The 21,738-nt window shown below is 35.3% G+C and overlaps 3 protein-coding genes across 4 annotated transcripts in view; 2 read left to right on the forward strand and 1 right to left on the reverse strand.

Moving 5' to 3' along the window:
- Nucleotides 1–21,738, forward strand: part of LOC129790857 (uncharacterized) — a 679,906-nt gene that overhangs the window by 68,947 nt on the left and 589,221 nt on the right. The window lies entirely within an intron of this gene.
- The window catches only part of LOC129790870 (transcription factor Sp9-like), a 76,385-nt gene that overhangs the window by 20,346 nt on the left and 34,301 nt on the right, over nucleotides 1–21,738 (forward strand). The gene's annotated exons all lie outside the window — the stretch shown is intronic.
- LOC129790862 (uncharacterized) lies at nucleotides 3,046–5,147 on the reverse strand. Its single transcript, XM_055828669.1, has 4 exons — nucleotides 4,693–5,147; nucleotides 4,436–4,628; nucleotides 3,734–4,379; nucleotides 3,046–3,671 (listed from the first exon to the last, which is right to left on the reverse strand). Exons 1-4 carry the CDS (start codon nucleotides 5,030–5,032, stop codon nucleotides 3,210–3,212), a joined length of 1,641 nt encoding a protein of 546 aa, XP_055684644.1. The 5' UTR covers nucleotides 5,033–5,147; the 3' UTR covers nucleotides 3,046–3,209.

Raw genomic sequence — 21,738 nt, forward strand, 5'->3', positions numbered from 1 at the left:
GTATTCTTAGAATTTTCACAATAAATTACTTTATGCATCAATAATGGTAAAATAAGTAGATGTTACATGTCATGCAAAACAAAAGGATTCTCTGCAATAGAGAATAAAATATTGACAAGTCCCTATGACCCAGATCTGTGCAGCTTAAGGGAATAAACAATTGAATAAAATTCAGTTGAATAATCGTTTAGAGCTTGACCTCAAATATACTGAAAACTCTTCAGAAAATAAGCAGAATTGCGACTTAGGCCTCAACTCTGCCAGTCCTATTAATCGTACAAAATTCCTTGAGGCTCAACATTAAGTCTCTTTCTCTCAGATTCCATTTGGGTTCCATTAAAAATGCCTTCACAACTCTGTTGTCCCCACAAGTTGTCCACTTAAGATTTTCTCTCTGCAACGAGGACCACTTTTGGGGGGCAAAAACTCTGCCAATAATGGCCCTTTCACCCAGATTGTGCCGCCGTTCTGTTGGCACTGAAGGTGAAAATTTGTGAAATCACAGATGAAGACAGCAAAAGTGCAAGAAATTTGATCCATTGAGCAATTAATCACGTGATCCATTAGATGGTGTGTAAAAATCGTAATTATGGGGGAATGCTGAGAATGCCTACCCCAGGAGTGAATGCTCAAGCTCATCTCTACCATCATCCAGAAGGTATCATCGTGAATGTTCGATTATAGTGATTCGAGGTGAATTTTGATTTGGGGTTGTCAATCCACCATCCGCGGAATGGAAAAGCACGCAAAGTGAAATATGGGTCCATTGTGATATATGCTATATGTAGGGCATGCTATGTAAATGTATTTTTGGGGCTTCTTTTTCATGATTTTCTCTCCCTCACACGTTGGGAAATCACGGTTAAGGAGGGAATTTCTTACACATGAATAAGAGGGATTTCACCCTGGAGCGACGTTTTGATTGAAGTTCGGCGGAGAATATTTTGGAAATTCTCTCGCGATGATTCGATTATAATTGGCCATCATCAGGGGCTTTTTATTTATTTTTGTATTTATGGGATCATCTCTACAAAACACCCATTTTTTATCACCTCACCCAGCCTTGTCTGCGCACGATTGCGTGGCAATGGAGCGTTCTTGACGCAATTGGATGGAATACGCATCAACAAGAAGTTGAGGAGGTATTTTCCACGGGTGGGACACAACATTTGTCATCGTTTTGTAATGTAAAATACCACAATAGCTAAAAAGAAAATTAAGTGGTTACCATCACAAATGCTCTCTCTCTTCATGCGAAGAAGTTTTCAGTCTGGCTTGGGGGAGTCATTTTACTCTGGTGGCTCACATTAACCATCTGGGATCGCATTAAGAGTGACCAAATGTTCCCGAAAATTAACTCAAAGTGCCCCTGGGTGGACGAAGGTGCGCAAGCGGAGGGGGAACCGTCGAGATCATCGACTTTTGATGGTTTTCCATCAGACAACTTAATGGGATGAAATCTCATAAATCTGTGAGTCATTCACAGGGTAATTAACATTTTCTCCCCGCCAGGTTCTCTTTCTTTCCTATATATGTATGCCCTCAAATCCCCTCCTTGTTGCTTCTTCCCTCCAGAAAAACGGACTGCAACAAATTCGTCAAGCTTCCAGAAAGAAAAATCCACACACCAACGACTCCCTGGAGTGCACATATAAATAAATAAATTACTCCGGAGGTGTATTTACTTTCAATGGGTCTTGTTGCAATATAATTCCAAATGATTCGCTCAACATAAGAAGGGTGAGGGTGGAAAATTTGGGGGTGCAATTCAACTGCTCAACGAGCAGTGATCAAAACAAAACGCCCCCGGGTGCTTGAAGATTTATGGCATCCAACTGTAACCAACAGAGGCGAACCCCACATTCGTAATACATATAATACCACCGCAAACCACACACTCCACAACACCCCCGCTAACCTTCAACCAGAACAAAAAGGACCTCCGGAGAAAATGGTGGAAAAATATTCATTACACTTTTCATTTGATTTATTCCATACGTGATGCACAGAGGCACACGAAAAAAAAGCGTCCATTCAGTGAAAAATCATATCTCATTTTTTTGTTCATTCCGCATTTTTGCTCTCTTGATACGGCGCAAGCATTAACGTCCATCAGACACGCAATATGTTCACACTAGGCACACAAAAAAATCTAATTCTCACAGAGGCTCTCTCCTATGGTTGTTGCTCGATCAACAATAGATTCTTTTACCTCAGCATTAGCCTCCCAAACGCCCAATTCCAAGAAATTTATTTTTTTTATTTGATTAATAAGAAAAAAAATTAAAGAATTTTGCAAAGATTTCCCGCCAACGCGCAAGAGATTGAGCAATTATCCGTAATTTGTTATGTCTCGTTAAGTAATTTAAAATGCAGAAAACTTTTTCTCACCTCTCACTCCTGGAGATTAATATTCATTTCTGATATTAATGCAATAAACTTCAATCAATTTAGCCGTTCGCACTTTAAGGAAAAACCCCATAATTGATGTGATGCAAAACTTGGTTGAATTTAATTGGATTATGTTGAGTTTCCTTTATTATATGTATTGCATTGTGTGAGGAGTTTTTCCAATGGAAAGTGTGTAAACTGAACGCCTTTATTTTCAAATACATAATCTATGTCAATTTGCTTAAAAATCTTCTTTATTCTTCTAGACAAAAATTTTAATAAAAAATACAACTGGATTTTTTTTTAACTATTTACAAACGAATTCTTTTCAATAACGTAAAGTTTTTCGAAATCTACGGCAATAGTTTCGATTTACATTTAATTTCTTTTTTTTTTTAATAAGTATCAATTAAATTGAAAACTGTTGTACACAGAATGCTACAAAGTTGTGTAAAAAGCAACATTTTTTGCCATAACATATTAATTCCAACTGAATTGGTCACAATTAATAAGCGAATTTTTTTATGACCATTTAATTGATTCAGACATTTAAAATTATATTTATATGCAAATTTAATTGGCAATTTAGTGGCGGGATTTGAAACACTTTACGTAAAATTTAATATATCCCCTCTTCCTTATGAAAAAAAATCATTAAGAATCGTTTAAGACTTTATTGGAGAATTTTATTAAGTGACTTGTACCCATGGGAAGAAATCTTCAAAAAAAATCGTTAAAATCTCGAAATATCGAGAATAGGAAACAGAATACTCAATTTTTCATCGAAATTATCTCGAAAACTGTTCCTTATTTACGATTTACAATTTATGGCGTATTGTTCTCTGTTTAAACAGGCCAATTGCTATGTCCTTTGCCCTAAATTTCTGTATCTTTCCTGATGCCGTCATTGGAAGGTTATCAACGAAATAAATGCCTCCACGAAGTTTTTTGTAGTCAGGCAGAGTTTTCTCAATCATTTCCGTGAGTTGTTCTTCCGAGACTTGTTTTCCCTGTTTGCAAATTACAAGAGCAGCTGGTAGATCAGTAAAGACTGGATCAGGAATTCCAACAACAACTGCTTGGGATACTCCTGGATGAGTTTCAAGAATCTCTTCAATTTCGGATGGAGTTACGTGGAAATTGTTATACTTTAGAATATCCTTTTTCCGTCCAGTTACGAAAAGTAAACCGTCTTCATCAAAATAACCCAGATCCCCTGTATGAATCCACCCATCTTCATCTAGAATTTCCTTAGTAGATTCTGGATCGCCGTAATATCCCTGTTCAAGAAGTTTTTTTTTATTCTTGAGACATTTAGAAAAAAAGGAGTGATATATCTTACCAGGAATTGACTTTTAGTTTGAACGCAGATTTCTCCAGATTCTCCGAAGCCTAGAAGTCTTCCATCGTCATCAGTAATTTTTGCAGTACAACCAGCAGTCAAGTTTCCTACAGAACCTTTTAATGACTGAGAAGATTCAGTAGATATAGTTCCACTCTCGGTCATGCCATAGACAATAGTTAATGCTCCTTTGGGGAGGTATTGCTTCATTTTGTTAGACAGCTCTTTAGTCACCATACTTCCACCACATGTGTAGTTATTTAATCCAGCCAGGGTGTCTTTTTCAAAGAGTGGACAATTCATGAGTTGCGCAGCTTGAGCTGGAGGACTTATTAGGAGGGTAACGTTGTATTCTTTTATAATTGAAATCATTAATTCTGGAGTAAAGGTCTTGGTTGTGATTATTCTCTGAGCACCCATGAAGAATCCTCTAAACATCGAAATGTAGCCAGAAAGCCAGTAAAGTGAACTAAAGCAGAATATTGAATTTGATGGTCCGAGTAGTTGGTTGATTGGTCTGCAGAACATGATCTGTAGGCTTTCATGAGAAACTGCAACACCTTTTGGTAGCCCTGTTGTTCCAGATGAGCAGATGATGGATGAGCATGATCTTCTGTCTACTTCTGGTGGATGAAGCACCAAGTTTCTGTAGACACCATAAAATTAACGAACTGTCTGTTTTTAAATGACATTCCTACTTACGTTATTTCCCTTTCATCCACGTCATCGTCCAAGAAATCATTAATATGAGCAAAACCATTTATTTTCTCCCCTAATATGATTATTGTAGCTCTATTTCCAATTTCATGAAGCGAACTCTGAACTTTTCCCACCGCATCGTTGTCGCAGAAGACAAATTTTGGCTTAGTTGCTCTAAACATATGCGAGATTTCTTCTAAACAAATTAGGAAAATAAATGTTTGATAAGAACTCCGAGTACATCTAAAACTTTAACTAGCCTTTTGTAAAGGAAATATCCAGAGCATTTGTAGGAGCTCCCAAGTATTGGGATGCTAAGAAAGCCGGTGTGAGATCGTGACTGTTTCGACAAACAAAGCCTACAACATCTCCTTTGGAGCATCCTTGTTTCTGAAGCTTTAGTGCAATCCTAAGTGTTGCCTCATAAATCTCATTGTTGGTTCTTTGGCTTCCATCATCAGCACTAATCTGGCAAATTTTTTCTGAACTAATCTTAAGTAAATACAGCACAGCACGACCTACAGTGACATTTTCGTGGAAAAGTTTATTTGTATCGTCTTCTCCTTTCCAAAGTTTTGCAACACTGTCGAATTTAGTCATAGCCGAAATTTTAGGAGATTCTTTAATTGGAAACTTAAGCGAACGTCAAACAGTAGAAATATTAAATTATTCCACGCTTAAATTACGTGCAATCGCATTAAATGCAAGATTGCTACTGTTATAACATCAGACGGTATACGCCTTATATCTCATCTTTAAAGCAGTCTTTTTTGAAGAAATTTGAAAGTCACAATATAGCTTTGTTCTAGATAACAAAGGTACTTGAGTAAATATCTTATCTGAGAGTAATATAAACATTAAACAATAATGATTTTAAGTTATTTATCTCACATTACGCTAATCAGTTGCACTGATAAGATGTGTTCAGAACAGGTGTTCTCTTCAGTGTCTAGAGTTTACTATCTCTTATTAAGAATCATTTAAAAATTATTGTTTATTTTAAATTTTATAACTTGGTATTCCACTTCCTGGTTTATACCAAGTGTTGTAACCGTCGTAAAGACTGAATATTTCAGATCGGGCTCAAACTCAGTATAACCACGTTTGAGACATTCCACATTACGAAAACTGTGGTAATGATTCAACCTGGTCGGATATAATTAATTTTTAGCTAGAAAACTTTAAAAATCCAAGATGGCCGCTATATAGTCAAAATTTCAAGTTTTAGTATATTGAACAGCTCAATATTAAAAATCGATCAAGCATTTTAGCAATTAAGGCCACCCTAAGGCTAAAAGATGTTATTCTGATATAACTGGAGAACGGCTTGGCCGATTTAAATCAAATTAGACTCAAATTAAAGGTTTCAAAAAGTCCTATAAATGTCCAAAACATTGCAAATTTTAAAAGTAACCGCAAGAGGCACTTAAATCAGAAACAAAATTTAATTTGCTTTGATTTGGGTTTTTCGATAATTTACCGAAGTTTAAATAGTTTGAAATGTTATAAATTTTTTTAAGGAATAATTTGCCACCCAGAGTGTGATAGAGCCTACCAAACGAGAGAATTTGTATAATTTTTGGGTTTGTGTAATGCGGGGTGGCTCAATTAAGTTCACGTGCCCCGCTATCCTATATGTATTAGAATAAACAGCCAATTAAGTAATTATGAAATGAAGAAATTAACGAAAATTAACAATCCACGACCAATTGGAATGTAGTCGAATGGAAAAATTAATTTTCAGGTGCGGGCCATTGTGTGGCAGAAGCCCAAAATAGCGGGCGACACAAGAACACCCCGCGCGTGGGTCACAAAAAAAAGACTCACACAGAGAGCTAATGTGAGTCTCATTAGGTATGGAAGTTCATTTGTTATTATACTATTTCACTCTCTTCAAATTGTGATTATCCTTCCCTAGAAATTGAATTAATCACACCTCGTGCACAAGAATGGGTGACAATATTTTTGGGTGCAAATGAATACGTGGGTGGGGGGCATTTGTATGTAGGTATATAGTCATAGAGGTGAATAGTATATGTATATATGGTGTGGAAATTGATTATTTTAACATTAATTTCATCCAAACTTGTGAATTATTGCTGGCTACCTATATTCCTGATGCGGCCGCAACAAATTTTCGTCGGTGAACACGAGGCAATTTTCTCCACACCTTGTTAATTCAGAAATAATGACTGCTTTATTTGGCTTGTAATCATTACTATTAGGAGGCAACATAGAACATACACTATATGTATGTACATTATCATGATTAGTTATATGGATTTTTCTAAGGTGCGACACATTATTCAGTGGCACTCTTCTCACCTTCATGCCTCCGTGTTTTTATTATTTTTTTTCTAATTCACCAAAGCAAGATAATAATAGCGCATGAAAATGCCTCTGAGCAAATTTGTTCATTTGATCATGAGAAGAATTTTAATTTAATTCATCAACACAAAGTTTAGAACTTCTAACGCGATGTAGTATGAATAGAGACATTTTCAGGGGGGAATGTTGTGAATTGAAGTTTTATGATCTCAAGGTAAGGGGTTTAATTTGATCATGTTAAATGGTAATATGATGTAACTCACCTTTCTCACATTATAATATTACTGAAATCTCATTAAAGTAATAAATTTTTAAGAGAGAATTGAAGGAAAATTATTGTTTTTAGAACAATTTTGCGGATTTTGATAGAGCACCTTTTTTTTAGCAATCGATTCTTTTCAAAACATTGCTGAAATCACGAAAAACTCGCATTGTCGCCCTTATTTATCAGAGGAGTAGAGATATCTGTTCTAGGTTTTTCTTTTAATTCTTCTATTTGAATAAAGATTTATACAGATTAAGATAAAAACATATAAATAACAGTTGACGTCTTTTTCCTGACATTTGACGTTTTTAAAAAAAATTGACATGAATTTGTAAGGCTAGACGTCGTTTTTATAAGATTTGACATTTCTCTTTTAACGATTTACATTTCTTCATCGCTCTGGAACGCGTCAGAGGTTTGACGTTTATTTATAACGTCTGAAAATCCCATTTAAAAATGAATAACCTCCTCTACTGGATTCTAAGGAATTTCTGCAAATATTTAATCAGAATTCAGAACGAAATAATAGGAATTTTGCGCTCAATACGCTTGTCTTTAAAACACTTTACAAAAAAAAAAGATTCCTACCTTCGTGATGATCTCATATCCTTTTAGAAACAGCTTGCTATAAAGCTAGACTTTATCTAAAACATGAATGAATTATTTACGTTAAAATTAAATTCAGCTGCACCAGCTTTAAAAGATGCTCCAAAAGTTCATCTACATTTTATAGAGCCATGAAACCGCGTAACTTTTTAATCTCTCTATCTATGCATCTTCAGTGGTGGAGAATTTTATAAAATAAACGAACCATATAAAAGTTCACGTGTTAACATGTTATTTGTTTTCAAAACATTATACCATCCAATTGGCTTGTGACTCGGTTGCAACAATGATGAATCGAGGGATTCCTTTTTTCTTTAAATTTCCGCGCCAGTAAAACGATAAAACAAAATTCTCTCGAGAGAGCTCCTTGATAGAGAGACGCACACGTGAAATTACCCTGTGAGCCCCCCTTCTTTGAATGTTGGAGTCACGGGAAATGACAATTAAGCCTTTAGCTTTATATTCGCGGAGGAATACGCCAGTCATTTCAATAAAATCCACCCCTCCTTCCTCATAGTCCGGTGCGTGCCTTTGAGATTAAAATTGAGCGCATGATTTTATTGAGATGTGCAAATTTCCGCCATAAAATCATTATCATCTCGTTACAGAGTTTTGGGTAAATACGGCTAAAAGGGAAATTGCAACTTTGTATTTATCTGGTGAGTAGAGAAATTTTAGCAGAACGAAAGATTTTCGACATGGGGTGGTTTTGGCATTAATTGAGGGATGGATTTTTTTTTTACAAAGCTAGAGGATCTTTTTTAAATTCAAATAAAATGCTTAAAATTCTATGATTGATCGATGGACTTATTAGGTCTTTTTTTGAGGAAAAGTATGAGTCAAAATATTATGGGATTTTGTCCTCTGACAATTGATTGATAAATTAATCAAAAGCCGAAAATGAGGAATCTCTCCAAATAATTCAAGCGCGGGATTTTAAATGATATACCCCAACGATGATGAGGGGATTTCGTAGAAAGCCTCTGCTTCTAGCAATGCATATGTATATAAAATAAAATTGGTCATACTTTTGGGAATAAGACATTATATACGGAAATGGGAAATCAGTGTTATTTCATCGGCCACAATGGGTGGGAAAAGGATTGAAAATTGATTGTAATTTGAATAGCAAGACACCAATTTTAACTTCTTATAAATATGTGATATCACATAAATACCAATAATGACATAATTCACCTATCAATTGCAACTGAACGATACTTTATTCCAAAGCGAGCCATATAGCTATATTTTCTATTGGATGTGTCATAAATAATTCCAATATTGGATACCATTTTGTGGGTAGGAAAAATGATGGGGATTTACTTCGTCTCTATATCATCTATCTTATGACTACCAAGAAGCATTTACAGAAAGGGTTGTACTTTTGTCCACTTTTCAACATGATTTTTCAATAAAAAATTCACAAACACATCATAAATTATCCAATTTTGACAAACCCCCGTGGCTTGAGTTTTTCTTCTTTTTCCTCCTATAAAAGTAGTAAAACAAGAGACCATATCCGAGGAATTTTTTTTTTTGCAAAACTTCCTCACAGTCCTCACAGCAATTTACATAAATTGTCCGCAATCCAAAAAAGAAGCTCCACAAGTATTACCATCGTCGAGCTTGAGAACCACAAATCCCTCACCCAAGTATGGAGTGTCCACCACCATGTGTTTTTTTCTCATGTCATGGAATATTTTATTGTTCTCCGCACAATTCTATGTCATTGGGAAGAGCACCACATTCTGAGAATGAAAAGAGGTGAGAGATTACTCCCCCACTCAGGAAAGGAGGGGAAATCAATTGAGAATACTATGTCGGCATCGTGAATAGAGAAGAAGAATTCTCAATAATTCTTATGAAATCTTATTAAAAAGCCGTTTGATTTAAAACGTCGTTTTGAACATTTGAATTAATAAGAATCCGTTGAGAAATATATAATTTAAATAGAAAGATTTAAGATGAACAATTTTGTGAATTTTCCGATTTTTTATTGTTATAGAGATATACATACATACATAGATCAACTATGGAGGGTATTTGAGTGGTTTAAACATTCTCAAAGTTTGGGCAATTCAAAAAAGTCAGTCTAAAAACTACTTGAAAAAAACATTTTTTTCAAATGCTACGAAAAATCGTCAAATTTTAGAAAGAAAAACTTCAAATGTTTGTTAGAATAAACGTCAAATTAAAAAAAGAAAAGTCAAACGTTAGAAAATGAATTTCTCATCTTTTAGAAAAAAAAACAGAACGTTAGGAAAGAAAATTAAAAAGTTAAAAAAAGATTAGTTAAACATGAAAAAGAAACGCCAAAAAATCGTTCTCTTAATAATCTTAACTGACTTTCTTTAAATTATTAAATTAAAACTTTTACCTGCAGATTCATAAAATTAAGAACATTCTGAAACAACTTTATTATCAAAGCACTTTCAATTAATTAAACCTTAAACATCAGAAAAATCTTTGTTTACTAGACAAGAAAATCTATCAGCTCCTTAAGATAAGATCTCAATGTTAAACACGTTTTTTTTCTATCTAAAAATAAAAATAATAATTCTTGCGAATAGTCGGTAATCTCGAGTATTTTGCATTTGATTCATTCCTCGCGGGAAAATTCATATAATACCTTTCTGTGGATACGGGTAAAATGCAACTTCGTCTCTCAATTATTAAATTCCATCATCAATGTCCGCAATGATGGTGGAGGTATGTAATTAGCTGGTGAATTATTGAGAGATTCTACCTGACCACAGTGCTGTCATTAAGTGCTTAGCTTCCGACAATCAAAAATCATCGCAATTTCCTCCTCAATATCGGCACGGGGGTGGCATTTGAATTAATTATCGCGCAAAGAGCCCAACAACCCCCGTCGTTCATTGTGCAAAAGATGCAAACTCACATTGACGCTATTTTCCCTCGCAGCCAATTTCCCCGATGAATTATTGAGGGAAACTGATGAGTTCGCTGTGGTCACGATTATTTTCTCAATATGCATTTATAATTGCGCGAGAAATTTATCCGCAACTGCAATGGCGATAAATTCTTCATTGTTGCAACCCTCTTGCTGTGAACTTCTTCAGGGGCACATCACACACGCGTGGAAGGGGCGAGCTTATGCAATGCAAAAAGAATTTCTTCGCCAAGGAAAGAGGGCTTAAATGAAATTGTTGTGAAATTCAAGAAAATGCAATCAATTATGTGGCTAATAGCATGGTGTCTTCGGAGCAATCGCCTTGGTGTTTAATTAAAGAGTGCAAAAGAAAACGTCTCTTTCCAATAGTTTCCAATTGATTTCAATTGAAGAAAGTCGAGAAGCGCAATCAACTAATAGTATTTAAAATGGCGAAAAAGTCCAATGCAAGACAAACACTGCAATTGATGGAGCATCTTTGGGGTGTATTAGACTACTTACATAGTGTGGTGTTGGACGACCGAAAGGGGAAAGGCGGGTGGATAGATTTGTTGGAACAACTTGATTATATGGCACATGAGAGTTGGTTAAGGTTTTTACTAGAGAAAAGGAGGAAGAAAACTCTTTGCTTGGCGGTTGTATGAATTGGATGGTGAAGTGCAGATATTAACAGAATGTTGCCAGCTACCTCTCTCCGGTGTAATCTTTTGGAGTCAAGTCAGCATGTTCCTTTACAGAAGCAGTAAAGAAGAAGAGAGTTCAATTTGATGCACAAATTGTGATTAAGTCGAAATTGCATGGTTCAGCGATGGAGAGTCTTTCTCGGCGCAACGCAAAATGCCACGAACTTGCATTTTAATTATTTTTAACCATTTCAAACCGCATCTATTTTATACCTTTTTTTGCGAACGTGTCATGCAAGTGAGATGACTCCCTGGTAAGATCTTTTTATGGGATTTGCAATGGTGAAAATCAATAACTTTCAAAGGAACCAAAAAGTCAAAGATATTCGCCTAAATGGAAATAAATTGCGTGCCATTGACTTTTATGCACCAGTTAAAATAAATTTAATCATATTCACTTAAAATCAGCTATTTTGTCCAGCGACGTCTCGATTTGGCATTTAAGTTATTTAGGAGAGATTTTTATGGTTCAAAATGTTAATTTTTGCCACACATAAATTGCTCTTTATGTTAAATTCCATATTTTGGAGTCAGGGGGTCTTTATCTGTGAAATATTTGGATTTTTTTTCTGCCGAATAATACGAATATTACTTCGAATCATCTTAATATAATTTAGAAATATTTATTTAAAAGTTAATATTTTATATTTTCTAATATAACAATTTATAAAAGTTATAAATTGTTCAAAATAAAAGAATAAAAGTAAGTTGAAAAATATACCTTTTCTTCTCCGATGAACGTTGAGAATACTAGAAAAAGCAATAAAGCGTATCAATTGCCAGAGCTCCTGACACTCTGTTTCATTCTTAGTGCCTGTATATTATCCTCCAATAGCCAAAGAATGCCGAAAGCTCTGGAAATTGGGATTCATTATTGCTTAATTCGTTTAATCAACCATTTACGATGCTCCAATGTAAAATTTAAAATTTTCCTTTTTCACTCTCATTATAAAAAAATGAAGTATAAATTGCATAAAAACAATTAAAAAAGCAAAAAAAATGTGATAAAATTGTCAAAAATGCGACATTATTGCAATTTTGCTTAATTTTCGCCGATTTCGTACAATTTTATCATTTTCTGCGCTCTTTTATTGCAATTTGTGCTATTTTAAAAATGCTATTTTATCCGCATCTGCAACGAATATTTGCATAATCTTTCATTCAGATAAATCCCCCTTGCACTTTGAATACAAAAAATGATGAATTGAGAAGAATGGAACCATTTTCCCATAAAATACCAACTGAAACGACAAAGTCATTTATTTCTTTTTTATCGATGGAAGTGTCATCACTGAAATTTCGACCTCTTAAATTGCACTTACAGAGAGAAACGAGATATGAATTTAAAAAAAAAAAGAAAAAGAAATGTAGCATCCCCTTTTGCTGAAAATTTGCCATTTTCTCTCTCACGCATAGCCTCCATATTCGCGCGGATCCTGTGTGAGAGTGCAAAGAAAAAGAAACACGAAGAATACGATGGAGGAATACGAAGAATTATTAATTCATTTTTCTGGTGTACGCGGAGTTATCGAAAAAAAATCTTGAGCAGTTCTTCGATGCCCGCGAAAATGTTCACTAAATCAAAGATCACGACTCTCTGGCACAGATATAACCTGCAATTATGAGTCGTAAATCGTATTTATATTGTATCAAATGTATGTAGATGCTGTGTACAGGGAAATAATCCATTCGATTCTTATTAAATTATTTTTAACAACTGCACGGGATGCATTTTTTTGCTTGCCCGTTTTGCGTCTTCGCGGACGTTTTTCTTTTTTATTCTTCTTTTTTTTATTTCATTGCAATGCCACACTGGTGCGATTTTATGCGGATGCTCGTGGCTCTGGACAAACGGTCTCTATAAACTACCCGGATACCTTCTTTTTCCTGCCATCCGCTAATCCCCAAGGGGAGGAAAAGTACATATATGTACATATGTGATGATTCCTTTTGGGCAGAGAAAGAGAGCAAACAGCCACAAGTTTGCGGAACAAATCAATCTGTGGGCTTTTGTGTACCTGTTGACATTTCACTCGGCAATGGGGCACTCTCTTGGCGTGAACTTCTTCTTCGCCCATATCACATTTATCCATCCCCAGCCAGCCCATTCCCGCCCATCGCACTCTGCACGTGTTTACTCTGGATGTCTCGCGCTGTACGTCTCTTTTTTTTCACCTTCACATTGTGTGTCCCTCATAGAGCACCACACAACTCCCAGACGCCATTCAACACTATGTACATACATATACCAGCATTCCTCCGGCTCTTCATGCTGGGAAATCATTCACAAATTTTTTGGAGGTGTCACCAGAAAATTTCCAACACCATCAATGAAGATTCTTTTTTTTTTTTTCAAAGAAAAAAAAGTCTTTTAGTTCTTTTCTCAATGGTAAATCGAAGAAATTTCCAGAGAGACGCATAATGTTGCAGACCAAAATGACATTATTGCCCTTTTGAGGCCTCAACAATAAACGATTGTGATCAAGATTAATTGTTGATGGGTCCAGATGACTTTTGTAGAGGCCAGAAAAAGGAATACAAAGCACCATAAATAGGATTGTGGCTTTGAGAAAGACGATTCATTCACGTCCAATTCACGAACACATTTCTTCAATGATTCAGAAATTGTAAAAAAAAAAGAAAATTTTGCAGGTCAGAAGTCCTAAAGTCTTAGATGTTGTTGAGACTGATTTTCTGGACTGAAAATCCTAAGAAAAGATAATTTTTCCTGGTAAGAAGAGTATTGATTTTTCCATAAGGAGATTAAGGAATTTTGAATTAATTTAGACTTATCATTTTTTACCATTTTTTATCCAAAAATCTAAAAATAAAGAGAACAAATTATATCCCGATACTTAATTGAATGAGGGGTTCTCTTGCTCTAAACTGCGTAAAGTTCTTTTCAAATAAAGGTCTTTTTCTGACACATTCAGGGCTTTTTAAGAATGCATTTAATTTTTTCCTAATTAGAAAGGTATTTTAGTTCTATCTAGGTAAAATATGCTGAATATCCAGGAATTGGAACTGACTTAAAAAAATGGTTAAGAAATTTAAAAAATTAGCGAGATTTTTCAGCAGAGAAATCTGAAGATCAGTCTTAAATTTAAATCAGAACTGTTAATATTTTCTTTTTTTTTTTTAATTTGAATGTCTGAAATTTAATTATAAAGTTCTATCTAGAATTTGCAAAAATGTAAAGAACAAACGTCTTCTTGGACTGCTTCAAGTTTAAGAATTTTTATTCTTTAAGAAAATTTCGGAACGAAATATCCTGAACCAAGAATTTCTTCCAGAATATCTTCAACTCCTAAGAAAAGAAATTTACTTCCCCCAATTATCTCTCTTTCTACTACATAATTTATAAAGAACGTTTAGCAATTAGCAATAAACAGGTAATATGGAGAGAAAGGTGAGACTCGTCATTATATTTTTTTTCTACAATGCTTTATAAACCTGTCACAACTTATATAAATTCGTTGAAAGCTTAAAACCTGTATGGAAGACGATAAAATCAAAGCTCTCCCATCGATTCGCATTATTCCTTCAATGGACGTTACTATCTTTTAATCTCTCTCTCTCTCGCTGAAGTGTTCTTGCGACTCTCGGCAAAAAAGTCCCAAAGTAATTTCTCGATGCCCAAGATGTGAGTCCCGTTTGCGAAAGTCAATGTCCTCCGTAAGATGGTGTTTGGCGGCGAAGACACATGGGCGCAATTATTAATTGCCACAGACATTCCGCCACACGATTCTCGACAATTATTAATATGTTTGGGGGGCGCCCAAAGGGGGCGGAGGGTGCGCTAGTGGATCACGTTTGTACGCCCTGCGGAACCCCCGCGTTGGCAATAGCGCACAAGTGGAATATTTTGCAATCCACGCGAGCAATATTAAATTAAATAACGGACAAGTTGACATTCAATCCACGTTCCGCGCTTCGCTGTCTCCTCCAATCTGCCCTCGTCTTTCTCGTGCCGATTAGCGGGAAGAAAGTGGGCGTGAGGCGGTTCGCCATAATATTCACTTCGTGGAAAATCCACATAATAATGTTTGTTGTTACTTCTTAACCATAAAGAAAACTCCTCTCATGCCAAAGTGAATGAATTTTAAAACTCCATTAGAGCACCACTTTGGAGGAAAAATGTTCTCATGTTCTTTTTGGTGGATCAAAAGCACTAAAAAGCCTCCAGAGAGGAAGAAAAACTTTGACAATATTCTTTGTATTCTTTATATTAGAATTTTTATTGCATAATATCCCTCGGGAAAAGCTCCTTTCTTGCATAAGAGGGACAAAGGACATTAAGTGCTCTTTACAATGTTAAAAGTAATTTTCCTAAAATTTTCTTTGTTGGATTTTTTTTGTGATTTTTCTTCATCTTTTTATCGTGGAAGATTCTTTGTTAATCTTTAATGGAAATGATGGAAAAAGTCACAGGAAATTCTTTTGATTTCTTTATAGAATTATTAGCATAAAAACGTTATGAAATTCAATGTATAAAACAATTTGTGAATGAAAATGGTTTTAATTGAATTTCCAAAATGTTATTTAATTACCTTAATGGTGTCTGTTTGCCTCCTAGAACAATTGAAGGGATCGCGCCTTTTTTGAAATACTTAAATGGAATTTTCACCCCTTTCTTATGATTTTGAGGCTTACCCTGCGAAAAGTCTGGGAATTTAGGGTTCACGGGAAGGGGTATTTTGGCGCCAAAACATCCCGAAAGGGAGAAAATAGTCAGCATGGCTGCATCATTTGAGGGAATGACTCGAAAAACGAGATATGAATGGGAGGATGAGGCGAAGAAGTTGAAGGGATTTTTATAATTATAAGGCACGGAGGGGCTCATCAATTTCTTTTCGGCTATTTTTCTCTCTCGCTCTCACTGTCTGTGGAAAAATGTTCACGACGTTCCCGGTATGGTGGTGGGTTTCTTCCGAGGCAGTTGGGTATATATGGAAGCAAAAAAAGAGCACACCAATCTGGTGGTTTATTAATGAATCTCTCATGAAGGTAGCAATTATTTTCATTCAATTTTTATTGAATCGGCAGAGAAACACCATTTCGAGCCCTCCGTCGGTCTTTTTTTTTCTTTCATTTTTTTTCTGCAGCCCAATGTCTCTGCGCCTATTTAATGCGAAAAAACAGCCACATAAGGATGGGATAAACTCAAGAAGAGTCTTGGGCTTCATGGGTTGAAGATGCGAGCGTCACCTCTGTGAGAGATTTATGCTCAACTCTCTGTGGGATTCCCGTGCCTCTGGTTTTTCTTGGGATCTCTGTCGCCCTGGCTGCATTGTCGTATGCTGGCACAATTGTGGGCGGACGGAAGAAAAAGGGTTACAAGTCACATGATCGCATGGGATGTATGCTGTTGAGAAACTTTTCCTGGAATTGGCAACTCGCATTGAAGAATGTTAATTGGATTTTACAGCAATTGCATATTAAAGTTACACATCAATTCTCTCGAAGATTTTTCTAGGAAATAAAGAAATGGAAAAAAAGTACAAACCAAGAAAGTGCGAGGGAAATGCGTGAGTTGGAGGCACTGAGGTGGTGCCACGGAATTTATCGTGTCAGTGGATTTGAATAAGAAAGTATATCATCATTTACTTTATTGAGAGATTCTATCTGATATTTGTTTGATGTAAGAAAAATTCTAGAATTCTGCTTGATCAAGTCATCAAACAGCGGAGAAAAAGAACAAAATGCGTGATATTGAACAATTAAATGTAAAATTCAAAATATTTTTGTAAAAAAAAACTTCACAAAATTTATTCTTGAAACCTGTGAATTAATTTAGAGAATTAAAGAAATTCTAATCATAACAAAAAATTTCCTAAATAAATTACATCTATTCTGTCAGTAGAAAAGTCATTCAGGACATTCAGGAAAAAATAACAAATCAGTAATCATAAAATCAAAATTTTAATAATTTTAATTTTTTTTATGAGTAAATTGATTGAACATTTTTAATTATTAAAATCAGCAGTTAAAGTTTAACTAAAGTAATTTTTAATTTACATATTTCACCGTGAAACATTAAGCAGATTAAAGAACAACAAATAAATGTAATTCGATTTGAGTCCCCCTTTTTCATTGAGACAAAAATTCCAAAGAAGTGTTGGCAAGTTTAGCGAGAAACCTTTCAGGTAAAATGTCACTGAATATCAATATCTCACCTGGGCTCTCCTGCTGACAAGCCCATGACGCATATTTTGATGGATATCTCGTCGACCGTGTACGATGATTGAGAGGAATTTGTGCATTGACTAATTGGGGTTGATTTAATTGATGAGCCTTTTGTGTGCCAAGTGGTAATAAATTAATATGTATATAAAATATTATTTTAATTTATTGTGTGAAAGTGATATGCGGTGATCTTTTGTCAGATGGCCGCGCGAAAAAAAAATTGTAACCATCCGCTTTGGTGCTACACGATCGTGAATTGATAAACCACCCCGGGGGAAGTTTTGACTTGACCATCATCGCGGAAAAGTGAATCGAAGTGCGCATCATCTATCGAAAGTGGTTGTATAATGGATGTGTTAACACAGTGGGTAAGATGAGAAAAAAAGGAGTGAGATGTAAAATATTTCGGGGCTTCTCTTAATTTTTCCCCATAAGGAATTAATTGACAAAATAACAGGCTTGAGATTTTTAAAATTATAGTAATTTTGAACGCTAAAATTCATCAATATCTCGTGAAGCGCTCTCTCCCAGGGATGGACTCGGTGTCCAATCCATCTGGGATTGTTAAAAAGTATCAACCCAAAAGAAAAAAAAACTCCTTGCTCGCCATGCGCACACGGAGGGGCTGAACTAAGACATCATCCGCACAAACAGAATGTTAATAATTTAATTTTATTTCACCGCCACACCGAAAATTTGCATATCAATCTCACCTCCTTGCAACTTTCTGCACGAGGGCTCCCGCGGTGTGGCTTTCGGTGTGCAAACTTCGCCCCGGCTTACGGTCATGGTTCTTGGGTTTAGATTCTTTTTTCATTTTGCCACAACTGCACCCAGAGACGCCCTGGGCATCATCATCCATTACTCGATCGATTGACTGACAATCTTGACATAAACATATGTGCCGAACTTCAACTTAATTACAATTATTAACTTACTCAATGGTGTTAAGGTGCCTCGTTTTTGCGCCACTTCCTTCGCGCCATGCACGCGGCTAATAAAACCCACACAATAAATTAGTTTGCAAATCAATTTTCGTGTGGAAATGCGTGAAATTCCACCTTATTTTTGCATGATTGGGAATCACCTCAAAATGGACGTCCCATGCAACTCTTTTTTTCCCATCGCCCACCCCATCGATCTTGCACTCAAAGAAATCTTATGTTAAAATTTACTGCGAAAAGTGCTAAAAATGCCATAAAAAATAAATGGGTTATGCATTAGATTTTTAAGTGATGAACTTAAAAAAAATTTAAGATAAGCACCGCACTGTACCTTGAAGAAAGCTATAGCCGTAGAGCAATAAAAGAAAACTATTAAAATTAAAGAAAAATATTAAGAAGTTTCTTTCCATTACCATCTGCCTAATGGGCAGAAAATTTCTTCGTTAGATATTTTCCACTAATATGGATTTGAGAGATATTTTCGCAACATTTTCCACTTCTAATTGCAATAAAATTTCATTATTCACTTCCTTCTGTGAGAGTTATAAAATTTTCTTAACCCATTTAGTTCACCCAAAAATTTTCTTTTGGAACAGAAATTCTTTTATTTTCATAAAAATCAGCAAAACTTCAAGACCTTTAGTTGAAAACTGATCTTTCTAGATAATTTTGAAATCAAACTTTGTAGAAAATAGAACAAAATTCCTGGATATTTCTGGGTTAGTTTTGTTCCAATAAATAAGTAACTTATTCCCTATTTTTTTAAAAAGATAATAACATAATTAATTAAGATTATGAATATATAGTTTTTGTCAAAATTAAATATTTCTTCTGGCTTTTAAGCTCAAAATTTCCCATCTAGCGAGAGATGTGGGTGCGAGAAGAGAATTTTTCATTGCTATGATGCAAAAATTCAATTAAATCTCCTAATAAATTTCCTGGGCATTTTTTACATTTGGGAAAGTTGCATGTTATTTCTTCATGAAATGCCGATTGAAAATTACTAAACACGCCCTTTTCAATATAACCATCTCACACCAAAAATACCGCGCAAGCGACACTCCTACGCATATTTCAAGTTAATAGAATTAAATTTCATCCCAAAGCATGTGTGTGGCGGTGTTGAGAATGAGAAAAAAAGGGGTGAAAGGGTCACAGAATTACAATTTCCGAGAAATCCCATGTGGAGAGAGATTCCACCAGGGACTCTATTCATTTTACTTTAATCACTTTTCGAGAGAGACAGAGAGAGAAAATGAAGGATATATGGCGAGGAAAAGCCCAAAGAGAGGACAGAGCGAGAATTTCTAGAAAAAAATAATAATAAAGGATTGCAAGACCCTGATGAAATTCAATCATATTTCTTGAGCAAATCTCAAAAGGAGGTGAAAAGAGAGTCTCCTCAAAGGACGTTTTTGGAAAGATCCCATCGTCTATCTGAGCTCATAGTTCCGGTCTCTCGTAATGCTCTCAATGCCGATTCCGGGCATTTATTAAAAGGTAACCAGATCCTTGGTACCGGAATTGGGCGGTACGTGGCCAACCCATCGAGATCGAGGGTACAAAGGTGACTAAAAAGAGCTGTGTGTGTTGGAAAATCCTCCAATGTGAAATGCGAGCGCACGTGGCTTAAGGATTTTTCAATACATACGACCAACATAATTGTTTAAGCCATTATGTTGCGCTCGTACTTCCATATTGTCGCTTTTTCAGCCTTAAAAACGATGACAGACACATCTGCACGGACCTCTCTCCACCCATTTTCTAACTTTTTTTCTCTCCTTTAACCATTATAGTTTGCAAATGGAAAATGTGTCAAACCTCTCATTATCATCAAATGTGTTGCATTGATGCACCCCAAATGAAATGACTCCCTGTTTTCAATTGCAGAGATTTTTTCGCGAGAAAATTCTAGCTAAAAGGAAGTCTGTGTGAATTGTTTTTTTTTCATGCTTTATTTTATATTTAACCCTTTTAGGACACTTTGCAAGTAAAACAGATATTTTTTTTAATAAATAAAAAAGTTTGAATTGTTTCAACAATAACGAATGCCATTTTGAAAAATTATTTATTATCCTATAAAAAGCTCAGCGAAATAAAACGAAAGAATCACAGCTAAAAGAGGGTTAGATTTAGATTTTTAAATGACGAACTAAAAATTGAGACTAGATTTATGGAGCTTAATGATTTCCAAAACTTACGACCGTATAGCAATAAAAAAATTAAAGGTAAAATATTTATTTAAAAATTGTTTTTCCATTTATGTATAGTCCTAATAAGGAGTAAACCTCCATTGGACATTCAGCAATAAAAAATCTAATCTAATCTAATGTGCTTAATGGGCTTAATGGGCATTATGTGTGCTTAAGAGATTTTTTTCAATATTCAGTAGGTATTCTAAAAAATATTTTTGCTATGTTTTCCACCCTTTCCAATAAAATTTTATTATTTTCCTCATTTTTAGAAAGATACGAGGGATATTATTCTTTAATTTACTTCTGATGTTGAATAATGGATTAATGTTAGTTAAAAAAAAATTATTTAGCTGAGCAATGTTTTATCTCACTTTTGGGAAGTTAAAGAAGAAGAATCTTTTAAGAATTTAAACCATTTCTAAAGGCCCTATAAGTTGTTGTCAATGTAAGTTTAAATAAGTTCGTTTAAAGGTTATTTTCACCACTATTAATGAAAAATAAAAAAAAAAATACATAAAGAACAAGAAAAACTTAGAGAACTTTTTCAACGTTTTATTAACGTTACGAATATACTTTTAAAAATCATAAAATAAATGTCGTCAATCCCTTTGACTCTGTATAGCTGCATGCGTTGCAACGCCTCTCGGGATCACCCCTTCAATTGGGACCCAATAATTTAATTTTCAAAATAGAAAATACGTCACAATAAAAAAAACGGTCACGGAAAACACAAACGGAGAAGTCAGCGTGAAGCCTTTCTGCCACACCGTGTGAGCCAACCGTGTAAATTGTGTTATGATGCCGGGAGTTTCATGCGGGGTTGATGTGTGGGCTGGACCAACCCCTACCGCCACAGACAATTCCGTGCGATTCAGGGGGCTGTTTGACGGTTAGGAGGGCTGTGTCGGTTAATCAATCAGTCCTCGAGTGCGGCACAAGCTGCCAATCAAATGATCTGGATTATCGTTTCGCTTCCTCGTCCCGACCGTGTGCTTTATGGGAGTCAGGAGAAATCTTCAACGTGTCGGGGGATTCACTTTGATCTCTCGCACCCACCGCGTTTTTTTCCACCACGTAAATGCAAATGAATGTAAAATTTCGCGAGCATGCCAAAGTCCACATATATCAGCATTTTATGGTGATGCCCGCTACGTGATTTGTTGTTTTGTGTGCATCATGTTG

This window comes from Lutzomyia longipalpis, chromosome 2 (genome assembly GCF_024334085.1).
Source record: "Lutzomyia longipalpis isolate SR_M1_2022 chromosome 2, ASM2433408v1".
Classification (NCBI taxonomy): domain Eukaryota; kingdom Metazoa; phylum Arthropoda; class Insecta; order Diptera; family Psychodidae; genus Lutzomyia; species Lutzomyia longipalpis.

Bases quoted from the DNA above. Each gene is read 5' to 3' on its own strand.
- LOC129790862 (XM_055828669.1), bottom strand. From the start codon at position 5,032: ATGACTAAATTCGACAGTGTTGCAAAACTTTGGAAAGGAGAAGACGAT. The intron at 4,629-4,692 runs GCTAGTTAAAGT...TAATTTGTTTAG, and splicing joins GGATATTTCCTTTACAAAAG to AAGAAATCTCGCATATGTTT. The intron at 4,380-4,435 runs GTAAGTAGGAAT...TGGTGTCTACAG, and splicing joins GTGGATGAAAGGGAAATAAC to AAACTTGGTGCTTCATCCAC.